At 33.1% G+C, this 24,580-nt stretch overlaps 4 protein-coding genes across 5 annotated transcripts in view; 2 read left to right on the top strand and 2 right to left on the bottom strand.

Annotated features, from left to right (window-relative positions):
• The window catches only part of LOC125833217 (glutaminyl-peptide cyclotransferase-like), a 247,381-nt gene that overhangs the window by 24,265 nt on the left and 198,536 nt on the right, over positions 1-24,580 (bottom strand). The gene's annotated exons all lie outside the window — the stretch shown is intronic.
• On the bottom strand, positions 486-6,482 carry LOC125833212 (glutaminyl-peptide cyclotransferase-like). Of its 2 annotated transcripts, none has more exons than XM_049512356.1 (11): positions 6,059-6,482; positions 4,870-4,926; positions 4,717-4,752; positions 4,569-4,633; positions 3,757-3,820; positions 2,720-2,837; positions 2,523-2,620; positions 1,254-1,324; positions 1,112-1,139; positions 966-1,020; positions 486-877 (listed from the first exon to the last, which is right to left on the bottom strand). In XM_049512356.1, exons 1-11 carry the CDS (start codon positions 6,338-6,340, stop codon positions 765-767), a joined length of 987 nt encoding a protein of 328 aa, XP_049368313.1. In that variant the 5' UTR covers positions 6,341-6,482; the 3' UTR covers positions 486-764. The 2 variants fall into 2 exon arrangements, with proteins under 2 accessions (XP_049368313.1, XP_049368314.1); XM_049512357.1 differs by having other exon boundaries at positions 2,523-2,617; positions 6,059-6,468.
• On the top strand, positions 14,858-18,050 carry LOC125833193 (heat shock protein 83). The gene is made up of 3 exons (XM_049512337.1): positions 14,858-15,354; positions 15,903-16,183; positions 16,279-18,050. The coding sequence occupies exons 1-3, from the start codon at positions 15,075-15,077 to the stop codon at positions 17,830-17,832; spliced, it is 2,115 nt and encodes a 704-aa protein (XP_049368294.1). The 5' UTR covers positions 14,858-15,074; the 3' UTR covers positions 17,833-18,050.
• On the top strand, positions 19,212-23,703 carry LOC125833235 (uncharacterized). The gene is made up of 8 exons (XM_049512381.1): positions 19,212-19,686; positions 19,806-19,904; positions 20,205-20,303; positions 20,402-20,500; positions 20,909-21,093; positions 21,483-21,571; positions 21,751-22,101; positions 22,471-23,703. Exons 1-8 carry the CDS (start codon positions 19,520-19,522, stop codon positions 23,701-23,703), a joined length of 2,322 nt encoding a protein of 773 aa, XP_049368338.1. The 5' UTR covers positions 19,212-19,519.

Raw genomic sequence — 24,580 nt, 5'->3', positions numbered from 1 at the left:
AACTCACAAAGTTATATCTTACAAAAGATATTTTAATTCCTACGAAATTTGCACCAATAGAGGCATAAGTTCAAATTAGAAGCCACATAGACAACTTATCTATAAAGAACTTTTGTCGTATAAGGACAAAAGTTTTCTATACTTGTGTCTTGCGAATCAGAACTACACAATTTTTGCCTTGCAAAATTAGTTCATATTTAAAAATATTTTGGCCCATAAATTTTTATTAAATGAACAGTAGAAACAAAAATTAAAAATCACCCTAAAATAATCGATCCACACAAAAACATGATAAAAAAATATATATAAAGACTGTAACTGTGTTTGATCAGGGAGGTATTCCCAAGTCCCAACAAAATAATCATTTTTTTCCAAGTAAAACTTGATGAAGGCGCCATTCCTTTTGCTTTTCAAACTGCAGCCAATGGTATTATCTTGCAAGAAATTAATCAAGTAATCAACTATTGAAGCTTGAAGTATCAAACTAAAAATCAAATGAAAAGCTGAATGGTATACTCGACCATAAACGTCATCTTTCGTTTCTACTTGAGTTGCATTTTACTCTAAACCAAATAATAATTGAGTTGAGTATCTACAATTTGCATCTTTTCTGGGCATAAGGAAGTACATATACAAAAATCTGTGTACACAGTACACTCCCAAAATCTGCATGTGGTTCTCTCTCTCTCTATATATATAGACCCAAATATCGATGCACTAACAGAATAATTCAGAATTTGCAAAAGAATAATCCACTGCAGGGATCATGAAAATGGAAATGCCGGGGGCATGCACATCTGCTTGATGTCTCCGTTGAATGGTGTCTTCAAAGGGTGCAACTTAATCTCATAAAGCTTCGGCCACAATTTGCCTGTGACTGAATAAAAAAATAATTTGGTGTAATGATATTTCCTCATTGTGGTATACGTGTTACTGAAGAGCAATAGAATTATGACGGAGCTTACCAAAAAGACGGTCACCATCCCTATCCCATGCTATGCCATTCAGCACATCAATTTGCTGCAGAAAAATTAAGTGTTAAAGAAAATGTTCCAAAGGTCCAAGTAAACATCATACTCAGAACCTAAAGCAGTTGCTATAGGATACTGACCTTTTTCAAATTGTGTAGCAATCCTTCTCTGCATAAGAAATAGAAGCTAATGCATCATTTCACTCTAAATAGAACTTTTTCATGAAGTAATAAAATTCCAAATACTGGAATGATGCTACTAGGAAAGAGTTGATAGAAGAACCTCAGATTGGGGAGGAGAATCCATCCAAGAACTGAGCCATCTGTTTGTGATATTCTAGCTATACAGTCAGTCTGCAGAGACATTTGTCAGAATTAACCCTACGCCACACTTGGGTTGTAAAAGAAATTATTCAAATGGTTTGGGCTTCATGAATCAAACAGGAGCTATTGTACAACGATGTTTACTAGAACTGGTATTGTTGTCAAACAAAAAAATCACAAAAGCTTACTAGGACCTGAGCACAAATCACAGTTAATGCGCACTTTGGCGAAGAAAGGCATAAATACAGAAATAACTATAAGTACAAAAGTAATTATAGATAAAAAGGAGTTGGAAACAATTCAGTGAATTATATGAAACAGAAAGCTTTGTCAATCAAGCTCAAAAATCACTTTTTTATAAATCAATCAATTCAAAAATCAATTTAAATACCTGATTCAGTTGTGACGATGCAGCTTTGAGTCTCCAATTCAAACTTACGGACTAGTTTTTTTTATTTTATTAACAACCAATTGTTTTGTTAATTAATACCTAATGTCTCGTGCAAGATGGAGCCTATGGACACTCAGGCAAATGCTTAAGTGCCTTGGTTTCTAAACTGGACTACCACCTAAGAGAGTTCAGAGCAACACTCTCTTCAAGACAGCACAAACCATGATTGTTGAGGCTCATGCATTAGCGCTTTCGTGCACTCACTGAAGCTCTGTCCAAGTGATATGAAGTGTTGCCTACAAGAACGCCGTGGTTTAAAGATGTCTCTTGAGTGATTCTTTTTTATAAGGATCTGAATTCTGAAGTGATTCTTTGACAACACTGAGAACTTATATACTCGGAAAATATCCTCTATCATTTTGGTTGTTCGTGCTATTAAAGAAAGCTCTTTATTAAACATAGAAATCAAAGAAACCACTAGACGGTAAATCAAAGAGCAGCAATTGATCCAAGTTCAGTGATAAGGCACAATATCCAGAACCCATATATTGAGTTCAGACAAAGCAGTCATTGTTAAGTCTTAATGATGATGCCTTGTAGCCCCGTAAGTATAACAATAAGGTACCAGAAATGGACTTGCGCACAAGTACTCACCCTAGCAGAATAAGTAAAATACAGATTGAGTTTAAAAAAGAATCTCAAGATGATCTCATTCGTAGTAAGAGAAAAGATTCTCCCTAATACCTTTCTCAGATTCATGTTGGATAAATATAATTGTGATGTATAATACGAAATCAATCGTTCTAAAGAGGAAGTGGTGGGAGAACAAGTCCATACCATCCAAACATTCGCCCAAACTTCGTCATAAACATACTCTAGTTCATTGAGTCTGTGTACTTCATCACCTTGATAATTTACGATTTGTTTCTTAACTACTGCAACAATGAGAAAAAGAAAGCATAAGAACAAAATAATACATTCTTATATGAAGAATAAAACAACTGAATCATAATTTGACCTTCAGATGACAAAACCTTTCATAGTTTGAGGGTCAATCTGATAGAGTGTAGAAGATCCATCACTCCCATAAAGGATTTTTCCATCAGTTGCCAATCCCCAACCATCGGGCATATCATGGCGAAACTTCTCAAACTGAAGAGAAATTACAAGTTTGCAACTGTAAGAATTCCAGAGGAGGGGGAGGGGGGGGGGGGGGGGATAAAGGAAATACCGAGTACATATCAATACAAAGAGATCTTTCAACCACAAAAATACTAGCATTTATAGATCCCCGATCTCAAACATGCAAGGATTAATACACAGTATATTTCTGCATAACAAAACAACAGTTTATATGGTATAGACGATTTTGGACAAAAACCCGAGCGTCATTTTCTGAAAATGGTGATCTTACGGTTCAAGCAGATGGAATACAGAAGACAACTGAAATCAAAGCGAAACCAGCCTAAGTTTCTGTGAGAAGAAAGAAATTGAAGTTAAGTTTTTGGAGTTTTTTTTTTCCACTTTGAAAAATACACCGGAAGAACAGTCAAAACCTTGAAAATAAAGATGAAATTGCCTGATATTGCCATATCATTGTTAAGCATTATCAGCAATCTAAAAAAACCCAGAATAATTGATTACAGATTAACTGTATACAGATGGTTGTCAAAGAAACTGTAATGGAATGCTTTGCTAGTGACAACTCAGAAAAGGTCTCAACTGACAGGAAGACCTGTATAACATAACTGAGCAGCCAAAGATAAATAATTTTCCCAATATCATACTATTTAGCCAAAGTAGAAGTTTCCAGAAACACATTCTTGTAGTCAATGACATCATGATACCATTTTTAAGTTTTTCACCATTTTGGCCTTGACTTCAGAGTCAAAAGTTGGGATTTAGCAAACAAGATCAAAATAAAATGATCGGCACAGGAAAATCTCCTTTTTCAAACTAGAAAATTTGCAATAAACATCATAATATTACCAGATAAACTGGGATTCATCTAAGCAAGATACTAACATAAATAGCACAAAATTGCATAAAACACTGAACAAGTATTACATACTTTGCTGAGATTATGCCGATCATATATGTAACCAGTACTCTGCCGCCAAGTTACTTGAATCAACCTGCGAAATACATTAAGATTACTACATTAGATGATAGGACCATCTTTTTCACATAAAAAGAGAAAGCAACAATCAATTGTACACGGAAATACTGAATTTGAGAATATACCATGCAGTAAAGGGGTCAAAACTCTTTTTTTAATTCAATTTAAATCACCTTTAGGAAGTATAGTGAGTACTTTCCCAATCAAAGGTGTTTCAGAAGTCCTTCAGATTTGAGGAGATTGTCAACTTATTTAGCAGACATAAACATGCAAAAGCATCCAAGGATGTGGCCTAGAGGTCAACAAAGTGAGTTGAGAACTATGAGGTCACAAGTTCAATCCCAGCAGAAAGCAACAGTTACCATTATAAAAAAAAATCCCAGCAGAAAGCAGAGACGCTAGATGCTTGTGTTGGTGGAAGGTAGAAGACTACAGTTATCACAAAAAAAAGGGACATAATCACCAAGTCATAAAAGATCAGAGTAGTCAGAAGCCTAAAAGGACCTATATTCATGTGGGCAACAAAAACATCTTTGTTTTAATCAGCCAAAAACAACATATTCGTCAACATCCTGTTTTCCTGGAAAGTATGTCCCGGAGAAGCATCATTTACAAGCTGTATAACTTATAACTAATGGGAACCACTATTTTGTTTTGGAAAGAGAACAAATTGCTTATGTCACATAAATTTCTTCCCTTGCTGAATCAAGGTAAGCAAAAACCTATCATCAGCTGAATGAGACCTTATAGTTCAGATCACAAACCTATCACCAAGAAGAGTTAAGCCCTCCCCAAAATCAGAGTACGGCATTCTCTGAATAGCCTTAACCTGCGAATGCCATAAAGAAAGGGCTCAATGATATACCAACTCAGCATCACGGCCAATTTCACTGCGAGCATCTAGGCAATTACCTTGCCAGTCTGCAGAGTGACTTTCCGAACAGATGACTGTAATCAAATATTATAAGCACCATCAGTTATGAACCCAAAACAATATTCTGGTAAATCAATTCTTCCAAAGAAATAATCAATTGGAGTCAACTACAGAACCAGAGGGAAACTCACAGCCCCATTCATCCCAGTAGACTCAAATAGGGTGTCATTTTCTGCATACAGTAGTCCCTGTAGAAAAATGTTCAGTATTATTAGATGGAAAAAACACTAGTATCTAATAACTTACCAAGAGAAAAAGCACCATCTGATTAATACTATAACTGCACCTACTTTGGGATTTCTAAATAGAATGAAGTAGGATAAGTGTAGTGAACCCATAATATTCAGGTTTATCAACAAGCAAAGAAGCTTAAAACCTCAACAGCAACCAAAGAGAGGAGAGAACATTCATATCAAATAGCACACCATCCACAGATTTTAATCATATTACAACAATAGTTAAGATGTTACCATTTGAAAGCTGATAAGAAAAATCAATTTTTATCTTTGCTTATTTAGATTTTTGCGGTAAATGTTAAGCATGTTTAAAGTAATTAGACTGAACAGTTTCACCTGCGTTACACATAAATCCAAGCTCATAGTTGATCAAGGTACATGGAAAACAATTTCCACATCTGTTGTCAGGGAATGACTAATCACATTAGAGAAAATATTCCGCCTGTAGTCATTTCATTTAGAAGTGTTAAGGAAACAGAAACAGAAACATCAAGGGTGAATGAACACAAGCTAATCCATGGACAAAAAATCTTTTCTAGATACTTCATCTAAAATGCAACCTTAAACTGGCAAATTCACATATCCACTGCAGTCATCAGATACCGTCTTGATGTTTATTCTTATCGTTGGTTTGCTCAAACTTTCTATTAGTTGGTGATGTTTATTATTGTAAATGCAGCCAAATAACTGATCATTGTTTCGATTTGGAAGGATGAAAATGCCAGATGCTTGTACTGTTGTTAAGCAAAAGACTAGCTCTCATTACATCCCTAGAGAAATTAGAATTAGAAACCCAGCGGATCCCGCAACATGTGTTTGATAAGAGAACTTTATCTTCGCTATTGTAAGCCGGGGTATGCCCTGCGAACTGAGTAAGTTTCTTCTTCTTCACTTGAAAAAATTAAGCAATATCCTAGCTCAATCTTACACTACTAGAAGTCCAAATTGGACTTCTTTTCTCCTCAAATACGAGTAAATTTCTAATGCCTCTTTCTGATTACACAAATTAAATACAAGAGACACTAGAATTCAACATAAATCTAGAGGATCAACTGGAATCAATAGAAGCGAAAGAAAAACAAACCTGAGTGAATGCATCGGGATCGTGAGGGAACTCATTGACCACTTCGACTGTGTAAAGTCGATTCGAGGGAACATCTGATCGAGACACGCCTTCCTTTCGCAACGAAGTGTTCAAAACAACTATCAAACAAACAACTAGGATAAAAAATACAAGGGAGGAGATCTTTCTGTAATGGAGAAGAAAACGAGATGAACAAGCGAGGGAAGAAGCCATGGAAGGTTGTTGAGGTAGGGAGTTTACTCTCCTAGAATTAGATTTCTTTCTCATTTTTGCGCCTGGCATGTGGTCCACACCTCATAAACGACGACGTTCATGAATTCCTCCGGTCTATCGGAAGGGGACGCCGGGAACGACGACGGAAATTGTTGGGGGTGGGAGATTTACGTGAATAGTCGCGATGAAAAGCGTGGTCGAATTCCAATTGCCAACTTTGACTTCCAATTGATCAAATATGTCCTTGGAGTTGTTTGGCAATAATTTTGAGATATTTCGTAGAAATTGTTTTATTTTATATTTAATTATAGGAACTAATTAGGTTTGGAGAACTATTTTGTTCTAAAATTACAAGATAGAAGATGTATAAGTTAATTTTATAGGATATTTTTATCTATTCTATCTCATAATCAAATGATTCCTCAAAGTTTTTGAAATTGATCACATATGCCCTTAGTTTAAAAGAGAACAGTTTAGCTCTTATATATCTTTATCGCATTACGATAATTAATTTAAATATACTTTAAGTTTAACTGAAATTCTCAATTAACTCAATTATTGATTAATAAGTTGGAAAGGATCAACTTAAAGGTTAACAGTTTAAAGGTTCTTTAATATGTACAGATTTAGCATTTTTTTGTACTCATATTTACGTAACAAACAAAGTCAAACATCATATCTAAGTAGGTATTTGAATATGTGATTTTATCTTGTAATTTGAAATCATGAAATGATATTAATATTTGAACATGTCATGACTTCACACCTTTTAAATATAAAAATTGATTCATTAAATTATATTTTATAAAAAAAGGTGAAGTGGTCTGATAGACTTTTGTACTTGTATGAGTTTGTGTTCTAGACCCTTATACTTAATATTTTGCCAACTGAACTCTTAAACTCAATTAAAATAAGATTTTTAAACCCTCTGATCATTGACCAAACTTATGTGACATGTATTTTGCTACTCAATTATAGTGTGTGATATCACACTTAAAAAGGTGAGTGAAAGCAATGAATTTGCTTTAAAAATAATTAAATAATAAAAAAAACAAATTAAAGTCCCAACCACCTCCCTTTGCTACCGGCGTTAGATCTCGACGTCCCTTGCGACGCCGTTTTCGTCTGCCTCTCTGCACATTTTTTCCATTGAACCTATGTTAATGATTAGGTGTTTTGGTGAGTTTTAGCAGTGTCAATGGAAGTTTCAGATGTTGAACAAGAAGGTTGATTTTGGCACAGTAGCAATGGGTTTTCCCAGTGGTGGATCCAGAATTTTACGGTTATGAGTGCTCACTATTTTTAATATAAACTTGTATTAACCAAAGAGCGTAATTGCGCGCTAAAATTCCTCAACAAGAGTGTTTTTTTTTTAAAAAAAAATCAATAGTCAATCAAAATTCTTTGAATTGGTTCAAGAAAAAAAAAAAAAGAGGAACAATATACCTTCACATACGATTGTAATTACCAAAAAGGCAAAAAAATGAGAAGGAGGATTTTTTTGCTTTTGAGTTGGAGAACTTAAATGAAGGCTCTAGAACATAATATTTTTCCCTTCCCTTTTCATTTTCCCTAATTAGACTGATGAGAAAGAAAGAGAAAACAAACATGGAAAATCATGATTAACTTGCATAATAGACATGAGCAGTGGCCGCTTCAAGATTCTAAGATCGTGGTTGCTTCTTAAACTATCAATCACAAAATATAAATGCACAAATTTAACACTGATCATAAAAATGATATTTAAATACGATAGCGAAAAAAAATAATTAAAAAACAAGAGTAAAAAAGGGAGAAGGACTTTTGCAACTTTTGTATAAAATTTAATTTAAGAAAAGTCAGCGGGACAATGTGAAAGGAAAAATAGATCAAGGACAAAAATAAATAAATAAATCAATAAATAAAAGAAAGTGTAATTGGAAATTAAAAGGTAGAAAGAGAAATACAAAATTTAATTTAAGAAAAGTCTGGGACAATGTGAAAGGGAAAATAGATCAAGGACAAAAGTAAATAAATAAATAAATAAAAGAAAGTGTAATTGGAAATTAAAAAGCAGAAAGTATAGAGTTGAAAAGGTAGAAATAATGTGTTTAGAGGGATTCGAACTCGGGCTGAGAAGCAAAATGTAAACCTTGAGCACCTGAATCGTTTGTTGCATGGGTGCTCACCTTTAGTTTTATACGATTTTGTCTTAATTTCTATATAAGTATATATGTTTCGATACGAGGTTAATGGGTGCTCGAGCACCCGGAAACCTCCATGTGGGTCCGCCTCTGGGTCTTTCATGGTGGTTATGTGATGATTTTGCTTTGGTGGCGATTTTGCTCTGGTGGCTTGCTCCGCACATTTTGTTCATAGATTTCTTTTTTCCATGTTGAGATCTGGGTTTGATTGTGTGTGATCTTCTTCGTCGAGCCTCAAAAATCTGCCATAAGATCCAACATTAAGAAAACGTTGTTCGTTCATATTAGTTTTGAGATCTAGGTTTGACTTATGGCTTTTTGAGCTTCATAGTCATTTTTCGAAAAAGAAAAGAATTAGGAGGGGAGATTTTTTTTGTTAGTTTATATAGCACCATAACAATTAAGAGTGTTCAAGTAAGCTTATAAAAGTGAAATCTGTCGAATTTGTCCAGCTTAAGCATGCTAGGCGGAAACTATCAATGAAAAAGATTCTTGTTTTTTATGCTGTATTTAATCTACGGTAGCCAGTGACAAATTTTTAGCTTGCCCAAATTATCTTTTCAAGAAAAGTGATTCTATAAGATAATAGCTATGTCAGATTAATTTTGAGTTTCCATTTTCTCTTTTTGCATTTGGTGGTTGTGGATTGTGGGAGGTGGAGGAAAAGTGAGAGAAATAATTATTTTGTTTTATTTTTTAAATAGAAATTTGATTATTTTTATCTTTTATTTGAGTGACATTTTTAGTTAATAATTTAAAAATAATTATGAAATAGTTATGACATGACAATAACGTATATGATGTGGATATTACATGTCATTTATGTTAAGGAGAGTGAGCTACACACATGGTTGGAGGGGTTCAAAAGTCTCATTTTAATTGAGTTTAAGAGTTTAGTAGGCACATGATTAAGTAGAAGAGTCTAGAATACAAATTAATACAAGTACAAGGGTCCATTGGACCATTTTACCTAAAAAAAAATCATTTTATATCCATGAGTTGAGATGATTACTCTTATCAACATTTAAACACCATTAATGAACACGAGTTCAATAATTAAAAAAAGAAGTAAAGAACAATACAATATAACTCAAGTTCAATTACATTTTTTCAAGACTCGCTTGATTATGAAATATTATAGAGTTACATTATATTTAATTGATACAATTGAATTTGAATTCAAACTGTTTAATAAGTACAACTTTCAATTAAGATGTCTAGTGAAAATTAATGTTAAATTTAAATACATGACTATGTATTAAGCTTTAAAAAAATCTTTTTTTCTCATCATAATACAGTCATATTCGATATGGTAACATATACATATAATAAAATATAATAATTTAATAGATATTTGTACAACATTTCCTCAAAGTTGAAATCAAAAGCATATGAAACTTAAGTTGGGGAAGAGTTTTTTTAAATATGCTATTTTAAAAAAAAATTGTAACTAAATATATTTCACACAAAATTTTAAATATTTCATTAGTCTTTGCCAAAAATAATGGAATGCTCTAAGTAGGCGTTTGGCCATGCGATATCATATCACGATATGGTGTCGTGAGATGAAATCAGCGTTTGGACATGCGATTTTACGCTGATTTCATCTCATGATTCCATATCATGAGAGGTGATATCATATTCTCCAAAAACCATGATATGGAATCACCATGTGATTTCATATCATGATTTGAGATATTTTAATACAATAATTGATCCATGAGTTTATATTTTGTTAAAACAACCCCACATTTATATCTACTAACCATTTGTTTCATATGTAAATAAAATTTATAATCGCATCATTACTTTTTAAAATTTATTATTCTCACCAATATAAAATTTATTATCACTTTAAATTTGGTGAATATAAATGATAAAGTAGAAATTCATTTGGTGAATATAAATGAGAACAAAGGGAGTAATACTTTTTTGATTTTTCATAATAAAAAAAAACGTCTTAATCTTATGACTAAGCATAATATTGATAAAAGACAATTTTCATTGGCGGTGCCGCACTTTCTTAATCTTAGTATTTGCAAAATGTTCGTTCACATGACTGAAGGATATCAAGTCCAATTGATTGAGGACTTAGGAAAATTTGATCAATTAGTTATTAATATTTAGTCAAGTGGACTAGTTATAATTTTTTTGATTAAATTTTATTAGAAGTGTTTTTGACTCCAACTTGTGGTAACTTTTTAAAATTTCGTTATTCAATAATATTTAACTATTGATTTTTCTTGTAAATAGTTACTCCCTCCGTTTCACAAAGAATGACCTTCTTTCCTTTTTAGTCAGTTTAAAAAAGAATGACCTCTTTCCTTTTTTGGTAACATTTTACTTTTTGCTTTCCACGTGGCATGTTTAAGACCACAAGATTAAGGGTAATTTTGTACATTTGGCATAACTTTAATTTAGGACCACAAGATTCAAAAGTCTTCTTTATTTACTTAAACTCCGTGTCAAGTCAAACCAGGTCATTCTTTGTGAAACGGAGGGAGTAGAAGTTAGTGATGTTTGTTAATTTTTATCTTAGTGCATTTAACTTCTAAGTTAATATTTACTCACTAATGTATGTTTTTTTTCTACTTTATAGGTTATTTGTAAGAGTAGTTGAGAGATATGAACATATCAAGTACAATTTATGTTCAATTTTTTTAAATTAAATTAAAGTTAGATGAAACAATTATTTAACTGAAGAACAAATAACTTTGTAATAATTTATTATGCGATTTTATAATTTTTGTTTATTTGATAAGATTGAATAAACAATTAGGGCTATTTTAATAGTTTTACAACTTATGAGATTTTTATGTTTATGAGAAAATATACAACACAAAAATTCCATATCGCATATCCAAACAAACCTTCAATTTCATCTCATGATTCCATATTATGATACCATATCATGATTTCATATCATGATACCATATCGCATGGCCAAACGGGTCCTAATTAATTTCATTGATGCTTCACCATTGGCCGTGAGACATTCGATTCTCAATGAGAACATTCTAGATGTCTAGGTGGATAAATCTTGTTAGGTAAATATACTTATTTCCGCAAAACCAAGAGGGAAGAAAAGAGGTTTAAAAACAAAAAAAATTCAAGAGAACCAAAATGAGAAAAATAACAGTGATAATAGCATATTTGAATCTCTTCAAAATGTGTGTTTTTAGTCTCTTGAGGTACAAAGTATATTACTCCCTCCGTTTCAAAAAGAATGATCTAATTTGACTTGAAACGAAGTTTAAGAAAAAAAAAGACTTTTTAATCTTGTGGTTCTAAATTAAAGTTATGTCAAATGTACCAAAATGTCATTTTATCTTGTGGCCTTAAACATGTCATGTGAAAAGTTAAAGTTAAATTATTGCCAAAAAAGGAAAGGGGTCATTCTTTTTTAAACATACTAAAAAGAATTTTTGAAACAGAGAGAGTACATTTTTAAAAAAGTTAAAATTATATTACCATAAAATATAAAATACTAACACAAGTTTATCGTAATATAAAAATAATTAAGTGAGTATTTAGACAAAAAAATTGTTAAATTTAAAGAAAAGTAGTACAATATTTTTTTCAAGTTTAAAATTCTCTTATTATATAAGAGGGAGTTTATGATGGGACATTGTGATGTCCAATCATAAACTCCCTATATAATATATAATATATAATATAATAAATCATTTTTTCTACTATATAATATATATTTATTTTTTTACTATAAGGGAGTTTATATAATATATAATAATATAATAAATCATTTACAAATGACTTAAAATATTTCATATTTAAAGGATATATAATAAAATAGGTTCACTCTCAAAATTCTATCCGGGTCACATATATTGGGACAGAAAAAATAACATATATCATTTTAAAATTACCAAAAAAGTATTATAAATAATAATAATTAACAACTTAAAATATCTTAAAGACATTTTAAAAGGGTTAATTTTGTAATTGTAATTTCTACTATATAATAAAAGGGAGTTTATATAATATATATTCTACTATTATATAATATCATAATAAAACCCCTTTTATTATATAGTAGAAATAAATATAATATATATATATATATAAAATATAATATAATATATAATAATATAATATAATAAATCATTTACAAATGACTTAAAATATTTAATATTTTAAAGATATATAATAAAATAGGTTGATTCTCAAAATTCTATCCGGGTCACATATATTGGGACAGAAAAAATAACATATATCATTTCAAAATTACCAAAAAAGTATTATAAATAATAATAATTAACAACTTAAAATATTTGAAAGACATTTTAAAAGGGTTAATTTTGTAAGTTTATCCATATAACATAAATTAGGACAAAGTGACCAACAATGTAAGTTATTTGAAAGTTACATAAAAATATTATAAATCACAATAATTAATAACTTAGAACATTTTAAAAAAAAATGCAAATTTGGATGACTCTTCAAATTTCATTTGTGTCACATAAATTGAGACAACAGAAATAACATATATTGCGCCCATTTTAATTTATTTGTCTTAATTTTTTTTATATTTAAAAATTGCGTAAAAATACTATAAATCATGATAATTGACAACATAAAATATTTCAAAAATAAATACATATAAAAAAATTCGATTAATTCTTGAAATTAATCTATCGTTAAAAATTATGTATAAAATACAATAAATCGTGATTTTGACCACTTAAAATATTTATTAAAAAAACAGAAAAAATAAATTGACTGATTCTTAAAATTAATCTATCAATGTCACATAAAATGAGACAAAAGTAGTAATATGTATTGTTTAATGTGAAATTATTGAAAACTACGTAAAATGTATTATAAATGTTAACAATTAACAACATTTGATTGAATCTTGAAATTTTATCAATGCTACATACATTGAGACAAGTGGAGTAATATATATTAAGTATTTAAAAATTACGTACAACCATATTGCTTTCTGTAGACTTCGAATTATCGTGGTCATTTTTTAGGCTGATACAAGTTTTGTACTTTTTTTTTAATATTATAAATCGCAATAATTAATAATTTAAAATATTTTAAAAAATATATTAAAAATTTAGTTGGTTTCGGGAATTTTATTTATACTATATAAAATGGGACAAAGGAAGCAACATATATCATTTACAAATGACTTAAAAAGCATTAAAAATTAGAATAATTACCAATTTAAAATATTTAAAAGCTATATAATAAAATAGGTTCACTCTCAGAATTCTTTCAGACTCACATATATTAGGACAGAAAAAATAACACATATCATTTTAAAATTACCAAAAAAGTATTATAAATAATAATAATTAACAACTTAAAATATCTGAAAGACATTTTAAAAGGGTTAATTTTGTATTTTTATCCATATCACATAAATTAGGACAAAGTGACCAGTAATGTTGGTTATTTGAAAGTTACATCAAAATATTATAAATCACAATAATTAATAACTTAAAACATTTTTTTAAAAAAAATTAAAATTTGGATGACTCTCCAAATTTTATTTGTGTGTCATAAATTGAGACAACAAAAATAACATATATTGGGTCCATTTTAATTTATTTGTCTTATTTTTTTTTGGGTTTTTTATATTTAAAAAATGCGTAAAAATATTATAAATCATGATAATTGACAACATAAAATATGTTTTGAAAAAAATACAAAAAATTGCACTCATTCTTTAGGTGAATCTATCGTAAAAATATTATAAATCATGATAATTGACAACATAAAATATTTCAAAATTTTTGTATGTGGATAGTCTTATTGTGCCTTGAATAGCGTCAAATAAAGTACAAGTTTGTGATAAAAAAACTTATTCATTTATCCACGCAAACAATCGCTTCAAAATATCCGTTATTAGCCCCAAAACATACTAATTATATTATTGGGCCGTGCATAGCACGGGCAACATTACCTAGTAATACTTATAAACCGAAGTTATGTTTGAATGTTTTATGAATAATTTGGAGTGAAAATTGAATATATATATATATATTTATATAATTCCAAACCTTAAGAAGTTCTTTCAATTCCAAAACTATAATAATTTATTGTCCAAATAATTTTATTTTATTATAAAAGTGAATATTATCGGTGGAAAAAGGGGCACTACTACTAAGTAATAGAACAATTAGTAATTGTAATTTTTTATAATTATTCAATAGAATAAAAAAAAAAAGTTGTTTAATTATTAAAAAAATTATACTATGTGTTTTCTCGAATATCACAAAATCAAAATCAAAATCAAAATGAAAATAAAAATTTATCCTCATAATAAAAAGGGAAAAAATGAAAAGGCTAAAAGAAGCGGAGTCGGGTCGGATTCTACCAGAAGAGACGAGTAGAAGTAAGAAATGTGTGTGTAGACTGTAGAGGGACGTCGAAGACTCCAGAAGCAGAGTCTTCACCTCTTTCTCCAAGGCAACTTCTTAATGTTGCTAATAGAAGAGCCTAGAACTCTTCTACACTCATATATAAGCCACCCATACCCCTCCTCATCCTCACGAAAATCACGATCGAAAGTGTTCATACAAAAGCGACTTTCATTCTTCATTGCTCCCTGTAAGGTACAAATTCACATTTTTTAAGCTTTTACTCGAATGGCGGATGTTCAAATGGCTGAGGCAGAGACCTTCGCTTTCCAAGCTGAGATCAACCAGTTGTTGAGCTTGATCATTAACACTTTCTATAGCAACAAGGAGATTTTCCTTCGGGAACTTATTAGCAATTCTTCTGATGCATTGGATAAGATCCGATTCGAGAGCTTGACGGACAAGAGCAAGCTCGATGCTCAACCTGAGCTCTTCATTCGTCTTGTTCCTGATAAGGCGAACAAGACGCTATCCATTATTGATAGCGGTATCGGCATGACCAAAGCAGGTAATCATATTTGTTCTACTTTCCTTTTTCTGTTATTTGCTTATATGCTCTGTTTATTTTGCCGAGAAAACTGTCAGTGCTACTATTCGTGCACTTCGATTTTTTGCAATGCTTTTATTTTTCTGCATGCGTTGTTTGTTGTGGTTTAAGTGAAATAAATAATGCACGGAGGAAATTTAACACCGACTGAACATATCAGGTTTTTTTTTTTTATTGATCATACGTATCTAAGCGTTCCATTTGGTCCTTGTGAACTGTGAGATCTTTTCTTCTCTGTGATTAGCTACTAGCTCTGAATTTGTGATATGTTCTGGATTTCAAAATAGTGTAATATGTTTTGAATTTCAAATTAATTATCTTCCTGTCGATCCTGCTAGATATTTAATTTCACAGAAACTTAATTTCATACTTTATTGTATACTATAGGATTATGAACCATTTGATACCAATGGTGAATATATTTAAGGGAGGTGTTTTTGGTCTTAAGATTCTTCAGATTTAGTTGGTAGAATGGTACTGATGTCTTTTCTGTTTGTGGTTCCGAATAGATCTGGTCAACAATCTGGGTACGATTGCAAGGTCCGGCACCAAGGAATTTATGGAAGCCTTGCAGGCTGGTGCTGATGTGAGCATGATTGGTCAATTTGGTGTTGGTTTCTATTCTGCTTACCTTGTAGCAGAGAAGGTTATCGTGACCACCAAGCACAACGATGATGAGCAGTATGTCTGGGAATCACAAGCCGGTGGTTCATTCACTGTTACGAGGGATGTCAATGGAGAACAATTGGGCAGAGGAACTAAAATAACTCTCTTCCTCAAGGAGGACCAGGTAAGCATCTGTATTTCCGGGATGGTTGTACTACATAATTTCATTAGGCCTAATTGAGAGATGATTGGTATTAATTTTGGGTTAATACTATGCAGCTGGAGTACTTGGAAGAAAGGAGAATCAAGGACCTCGTAAAGAAGCACTCTGAATTCATTAGCTACCCTATTTACCTCTGGACAGAGAAGACTACTGAGAAAGAAATCAGTGATGATGAAGATGATGAGCCCAAGAAAGATGAGGAGGGTGCGGTTGAGGAGGTTGATGAGGACAAAGAGAAGGAGAAAGGCAAGAAGAAGAAGATTAAGGAGGTTTCTTACGAGTGGCAGCTCATTAACAAGCAGAAACCTATCTGGTTGCGCAAACCGGAGGAGATTACAAAGGAGGAGTATGCCTCCTTCTACAAGAGCTTGACCAATGACTGGGAGGATCACCTTGCTGTTAAACACTTCTCTGTTGAGGGGCAGCTTGAGTTCAAGGCGATCCTCTTTGTGCCCAAGAGAGCTCCATTTGATCTTTTTGACAACCGGAAAAAGATGAACAACATCAAGCTCTATGTCAGGAGGGTGTTCATTATGGATAATTGTGAGGAACTTATGCCTGAGTACCTTGGGTTTGTGAAAGGTGTTGTGGACTCCGATGATTTACCTCTCAACATCTCTCGTGAGATGCTGCAACAGAACAAGATTCTCAAGGTGATTAGGAAGAACCTGGTGAAGAAATGTATTGAGATGTTCAATGAGATTGCTGAGAACAAAGAGGACTATAACAAGTTCTATGAGGCATTCTCAAAGAACTTGAAGTTGGGTATTCACGAAGACAGCCAGAACCGAGCCAAGTTGGCTGACCTCCTCCGTTACCACTCTACCAAGAGTGGTGATGATCTGACCAGCCTGAAGGATTATGTTACTAGGATGAAGGAGGGCCAGAAAGACATCTACTATATTACTGGAGAGAGCAAGAAGGCAGTTGAGAACTCTCCGTTCTTGGAGCGTCTCAAGAAAAAAGGATATGAAGTGCTCTATATGGTTGATGCTATTGATGAATACGCCGTGGGGCAGCTGAAAGAATATGATGGTAAGAAACTGGTCTCTGCCACCAAGGAGGGATTGAAGCTCGATGATGACAGTGAAGAAGAGAAGAAGAAAAAGGAGGAGAAGAAGAAGTCTTTTGAGAATCTCTGCAAGATAATTAAAGACATTCTTGGTGACAAGGTTGAGAAGGTGGTTGTTTCTGATAGGATTGTTGATTCTCCATGTTGCTTGGTGACTGGTGAGTACGGTTGGACAGCCAACATGGAAAGGATCATGAAGGCTCAGGCTTTGAGGGATACCAGCATGAGTTCATACATGTCCAGCAAGAAGACAATGGAAATTAATCCTGATAATGGAATCATGGAGGAATTGAGGAAGAGAGCTGAGGCAGACCAAAATGACAAATCAGTGAAGGATCTCGTGTTGTTGCTCTTTGAGACAGCTCTACTAACATCTGGTTTTAGCCTTGATGACCCTAATACCTTTGCCGCAAGAATTCACAGGATGTTGAAGTTGGGTCTTAGCATAGAAGAGGAAGAAGAAGAAGCTGGTGAAGATGCCGACATGCCTGCACTGGAGGAAATTGGTGAGGAAAGCAAGATGGAAGAAGTGGACTAATCATTGAAATCAGTTGAGACTTTTGAGATGCGTGAAAATACAATTTGAGTGTGTTCCATTTTTCTCATCTTGTGTGTAGTATAGTTTCTTTTTGGCTAGTGGTTCGGATGGGTCAGTTGAGTCTGTTGTGTAAGTAACTGTGTTTTTGTGTCCTGTCCAAGTGTTAAGAGAATATGTCCCCCCGTTGTCTGAAATGTTATGAAGTTCTATTTTGATCACATTGATTTTCCCTTTTCTCATTCGATTCTACTCTTTTCCAGTATATATAATCCAACCTGTTAGTCTTCAAAAAATTCTAAGGGAACATAACGTCGGATTAAGAAACTGTATTAGTTGGTGAGTTGGGTAGAGGGGAAAGTTCCTGCAATCAATCGTAACATGGTATGGATTCTTCTAAGCTGATTCCGTCCTCTTATCTATCTTTGTAGCACAAAATGATTGCCCAAAGGGACCAAATACAGAGGCATTTGAGTGAAAAGGGGTGTATATCAGCAGCTGTGTAATAAATGATATAGATTTATATTGTTGAATCAAAAAAATGATAAACTTAATTTTCAATTCCAAAATTATCATGTAACTTACAGAAATTATTTCATCCATTTTATTTAACTCTACCGATTTAATTAACAAAAGCATTGAAAGAGATGAATGTATGAAATAGTACCGCCTAAGAAAAAATATATTTAAAAAACCATGTACAACAAATAACACAATTGGCTATTCTCACCATATGTTAATGGTGTTATATAATCGTTTAAAAGGAAATCATTGTGAGTTCTAACATTTTCCAGAAAAGTCGTAAATACCAAAAATTGAACCACTAATCCTTTAAACTAAGAGAAAAGAAAAGAAAAGTGAAGTTTCATTTTCATTAAAGAAAAAAAGAGAAGTATTTTTGACATTATGATAGGTGTTATATGACAGGAGATCATCTTCTCGGGGTCTCTTTTCTTGTTCTTTTTTCTTCTTCTTCTTATTATTATTATTATTATTATTATTATTATTTTTTAATCGAGTGTGGCAAGAAATAATTGCAACAACCTGTAACCTTGCTTCTATTTTGAAAAAACTATTACACAGTGCTTTTCTGCCTTGCGTCTGTTTTCCGAACTTTTTAAAGAAATTTTTTCATTAACACAACACAATAGAACTCTATTCTGCCATTGGGACTGTATACTGAAAATGAAATTAATTATCGGAAAGGTTTTGAAAATTTTCTAAAATAAAATAAATGTTGTTCAAAATATGTATGCCTAAAGTGTAAAGACTGTTCTAACCCCACCTAAACCTCAGTACGTTGGTGGAGAAGCAAAAGTACCTCTGGTTAGTCTGTTACTATAAAGACAAATACCTCTCACCTCTGCTACTATCAGGGGGTCATGCTTTTATTTCTTGCTCTACAATCTTCTTTCCACTTTTAGTATGAAAAAAGTTCACGTTTTCCAGCCATTTGTAAAGCTCTCTCATCTTCATCACTGCAAAAGAATGTAAACAAGTAATCGTCTCTGCGCATTTCCATGGAGTTCCGTTTGGACTTTGGAAATCGAGTTTTCTAGTTTCCTCGTTCTGCACAGGTGTGGTAGCTAGCGTTTTACAGAACATATACATCAACATTGACGATACAAAAGCTTGTTATCTCAAACAAAGAGTTGATTTTGGTTGCGAGTGTGAATTTGACGCTCGGAAGATGTACGTAGTGGAAAGTTATATGCGGGAACTGCATAAGCTTGCAGGAACTTGTACGGACTGTGAGAATTTGTGCTGTGACTTTGGAATGAGTGTGGAAATTGAAGAATGCAGCTCGGAAGAGCAGTTGGAATCGGAGGAAACCAGAACCACTGCAGAAATCTTAAAGTGATATTAGTACCTTTTTGAGTTATTGCGTTTATTTAACGGAAACTAGCTACATATACGAGCGGTTAATCAATTAGCAACTATTGACATGAATTTCTGTTTTAATTCTTGTGCTGCAGTGATTCGAGGCTTACTTACACTAAAGCATTCATGTTATCGTTGTCTAACCTGCATATTTGTGAAGACTTGCCCGAAGATTTTGATCCATCAGCTTTACGGTGAGTGATAAGTAGCAGCTTTCAGTTGCTTGATTTGGTCTTTATTTTTGACAATACATTATTGATTGCTTTATATAATCAATTCATCATGCTTTATATGCAGAGATTCAAGGCTTACGTACACTAAGGAATCCATGTTATCATTGTCTAACCTGCAAATTTGTAAAGACTTACCCAAAGATTTTGATCCATCAGCATTTCGGTAATTACTGATCAATCGTAACTTTTAGTTGCTTGATTAGGTCTTTATTTTTGACATTACATTATTGATAGCTTTATATCATCACGCTTTATATGCAGAGATTCAAGGCTTATGTACACTAAAGAATTCATGTTGTCATTGTCTAACCTGCAAATTTGTAAAGACTTGCCCAAAGATTTTGATCCATCAGCTTTAAGGTAATTAGGGATAAATCATATCTTTCAGTTGCTTAATTAGATCTCTGTTTTTGACATTGCATTATTAATTGCTTTATATCATCATGCTTTATATGCAGAGGTTCAAGGCTTACGTACACTAAAGCATTCATGTTATCATTGTCTAACCTGCAAATTTGTGAAGACTTGCCCAAAGATTTTGATCCATCCATTTTACGGTGAGTGATAATTCACAACTTTTTGTTGTTTGCTTAGGTCTCTGCTTTTGACATTGCATTATTGGTTGCTTTATAGTTCATCATGATTTAGCTGCGAGAAAAAGTGCTGAACTGCCAGTTATTGCTGATAAAAGAAGAAATTTCACTTGAATTTAATTGTCTGGCCACCATGAACTTAATCTGTGTATTTCCATGTACAGCTTAGAATTTTGATGTCGTTGTTGTCTTACATTTATTAGCTGATAACAACTCAGTTGCCTACCATAGAAGAAAATGAAATGAAAACAGAAATATAATATTCAAAGCCAAGGTTGACTGGTAGACGCACGACACTGATAGGTTAAAAAATTTCTTATTTGTTTCTCGTGATGTGGTGGTTCTGTGTTCTTATAATTGCTTTTGAAACAGCGAATTTGATGGTTTATCTGAGTGTAAGCTGGGAATGGAACAAACATCTGCAATCCTACCCCCATATACTTCAAACAATCATTACATTGGCTCATCACCTGTTCTTAGATGCGATTTGGTTGCCGATTCTCGATTATGCTGTGGGAGATGGGAAAAACAAGTTTCACAGGGATGCTGTGATTCAGGTATAGTTGGTGCGATGCATCGAATTAGTTCTTTTTCTTTATGATCAATTAAACTCAATCCTTGATATCACATTTTCACTTGGTGAACCATGTAAGGAACAGGCCAAAGTGTAAAATCTTTATGCACAGAGCACTTGAACTGTATCATCAAGCTTGTTTCAAGAAACATACAGTTTTTATGTACAGGAAACAATTGTAATAGCATTCTATGTTCTGCTGGATCAATTTTACTTGGCTAAATCAATGCTTCAATAGCACACTTTATTTTTCTACGTGTTGATGTCGCATACATTTCAAAGGCTCAGTCACAGATGGTTCACTATTTATAACTAATACGTAGATAAGAAAGTAGTGCTCATAGTCCTGTTCTGATAATATGTGTAATGCAGATTCCAGGGTGCAGAATGATTGTTCTGGGATTTTGGGATCATTTCTTAGTAAGAGCAAGAACCCTTATCGTCCACCACAGTATTACAAGGTCTGGTCATTATGCACTCAAAATCGTGATTATGGCTCCTGTAACACTATAATGTTCTAGTACGTCTCTTGAGCAAAAGAATAACTCACTTGTAATGTGGCCTACATAAGCGTGATCTTTTTGCACGTGTTCCGTGAAGAGCATTTAACTTTTATAGATTAAGACTGGTTATTATGCAGGTTGGCGGTTCCAATTCATATGCTAGCCATTCATCTAAAGGAACAAAGTCTCTGACTAACACGGCCTGTACTGCTCAAGAGGATGTACAATCAAAAAATGATACTTTTCAAGATGATGTAGTTGGGGATAAAAGTACTCATTGGAGCAAGCAGATTGCAAACTTATCTGAAGCCCAAAAATCTGTCAACAAGTTTGTGGATGAGGAGAAGTCACATTGCAAAACACCTGGTTCTATTAATGGTGCCATTACTACTCAGCAAGAACAACTTCTTGATTCTGAAGCTAAAGCATCAATTGAGATTATTAATCTGGAAGAATTTGAAACAGGACAATTTGGAGAGACACTAGAGGTAAGTTCTGGACATGCTTAGATGTTGACTACTAAGAGATACTTAAGCCCCAATATTCGTTTTGTTATCCCCTTTTCCCTCTTTTTCTAAGTAGGTTTGTCATAAATTATCAGCTTTGTCTTCTAAGTGGTGTCAGGGATATTTCCTAGATTTAAAGGTTTATTTTCCTTGCAAGTATCACATTCTATAGTTTGCTTTGACAGTTAGATAACATTTCGTTAAGTCAACGAGGGAGGGGTAGGAAGGTTGAGAAAACAAATGAAATGTGGCTGTAGAGTCCATTTTTATTCAGTCAGATAAGCATGATACATCTAACTCATGACTTCAATCATAGTGATGCAAGTTTGTCCTTTTTCATCTTCTTTGCAGAAGGAAGTATCACTGCAACATACCGACTTTCCTGGCATTGAAACAAGATGCTTGAAGGGGCCATGTACTGGTAGAATGGAGAATGGTATTCATACAGCCAACATTTTAGCAGCAGAAAGCCATGAAAATCTTAAACTGAATTGGGAGTCCAAGGAAGATTTTGAAACTGAAATCAGCAATGAGTTGCTCTTAGGAGAAGCATTCTTTCCTTCACAGAAAAATTTGTATGAGAGGATATCTAAAACCAACGAATTACAGCCCAATGAATTCTTCTTAGCATCAGTTCTCAGCGATTGTGGAGCTTTTGGGACAGATGGTGAAGGCATCGCAGATTCTATCTTTGATTGTGAGCTTGAGTTGGATGAGATCGAGGAGAGTGAATCTCCTTTTGATGATTTTTGGACTGAAATATTGGATGTTATTCATTTGGAGCAAGAATCTAGGGACAGTTACTCAGCTGATACAGTTAACATAACTGAATCTGAAGTTCCACTACATATACCGGATGAAGATGAATTGATTTCGCTCAATTATCAGGAAGAGCCAAAAGATCCCAAAATCCCTAATGTGGACACTTCTATCGATTTGGATTTTGTGGAAGATGAAATCAATTTGCCTGATGAGGACAGTTTGATTTCTGTTGACCATCTTTTGTCCCTCTCAAACCATTGCTCAGAGGTAACTTTTGTTGGTAGAACTGATAGATTGGAGCCTAATTTCACTTCTGACAGTACTGGACACCCAGAAGTTGCTCATTGTTATGAGAAATCCTTTCTACCTGGTCGGAAAGTTTCGAGCTCTGCAACTCACCGAAAACCATATCCCCATCAAATCTCTTCTCAGACCCCGTGTATCCATGTTAATCCAGAAATTCCAACTTTTCATCCATTGGATCTTTATTTTACTTGCAGTAATTTCAAGAATATAAGAGAAGAAAAACTTGTTCATTATTACCCTCCTGCAATATATTTTTACCCTTGGTCTAACATTCATCACGAGTCTTCCATGAAAACCGCACCTGCCATGGAAAAGAAATATGAACATCTTGAACAGTATCCAATGTTATATCAGCCAGATAATTCTCTTCAGCAAATGGAATTGCTACGTGAATCACAAACAGATCCTATTGAGCAAGTCGTTTATGATGTTGTACAACAATGGGATGCCATGCAACAATTGCCTGAGACTTTTCATCAACAATTACACTACCCCGGATTTGGATTTCCAATATGAAGTGAGGTACCTTTTCCGACCCTGTTCTCTTACCTCTAAATTATACATAAAGCCCTGTCATTGGAGAAAGACAGGGACTTGTATTCATTTGGTCATTCTCCATCCTTTTGGTACTGCATGCAAACATCTTTTTCTTTTATCTGGACTGTTTAAAATTTGTCTTTCTCCAGCAAATGGGAATTGATTCCACAACCCAAACCCAACGAGCGGGAAAAAGAGTTTGAATAGTTACTCAATTTCTCGTCATCATTGCAAAGTTTCCAATTTTCGGTTAGAAGAAAGTTCAAATGCCCTGCTCTAGTAGTTTCTTTCTCCCAAGTCCCAATTGTTTGGGACTCCTTTCAAAATTCTAAAGGCAATGATAACTTAATCATCTGGGCAGTAACTTCAGGTTTTGCCTTCCATATGTATCTCAGCTATTTTTTCCCCCTTTTTTTGTATAGGAAGGTAAATGTTTTACTGAAAAGTACCAAGAACATTTCAACTATATATCTCTGTTTAAGCGGTTAATACGTATCTTCTATATGGTGTATATATGTAGTTACATATCTAGCGTATTATGACATATGATTAGTATTGCTTCTAATCCATGGCAAATTTAGCAGTCTCTGACTTCTTCTCAAGATCGGTCATTGCTATATAGCACACGTTATGATGATGAAGAAGATGAAACATTAATGTTAGCACCATGTAGAGCATAAGACCATCTTCTCAATAAGTTTCAACTTTAATGTCTTTATTTTAGTTTCATGCTGGCTGAAGATATTCAAAACAGCTTCAGCCTCAAATCATAATGCTATAAGCAATTGCCAATATGTCACTAGCATGCCTACTCTTTTGTTTTGCTTATTTTCCATCTGCTAGGTTCATCTGGAGA

The sequence above is a fragment of the Solanum verrucosum genome, unplaced genomic scaffold, assembly GCF_900185275.1.
Source record: "Solanum verrucosum unplaced genomic scaffold, falcon-dt-bn FXZP01000100.1, whole genome shotgun sequence".
Taxonomy (NCBI): Eukaryota; Viridiplantae; Streptophyta; class Magnoliopsida; order Solanales; family Solanaceae; genus Solanum; species Solanum verrucosum.
Note: the sequence above shows the minus strand (reverse complement) of the source record. Positions and strands in the feature narration are given on the sequence as shown.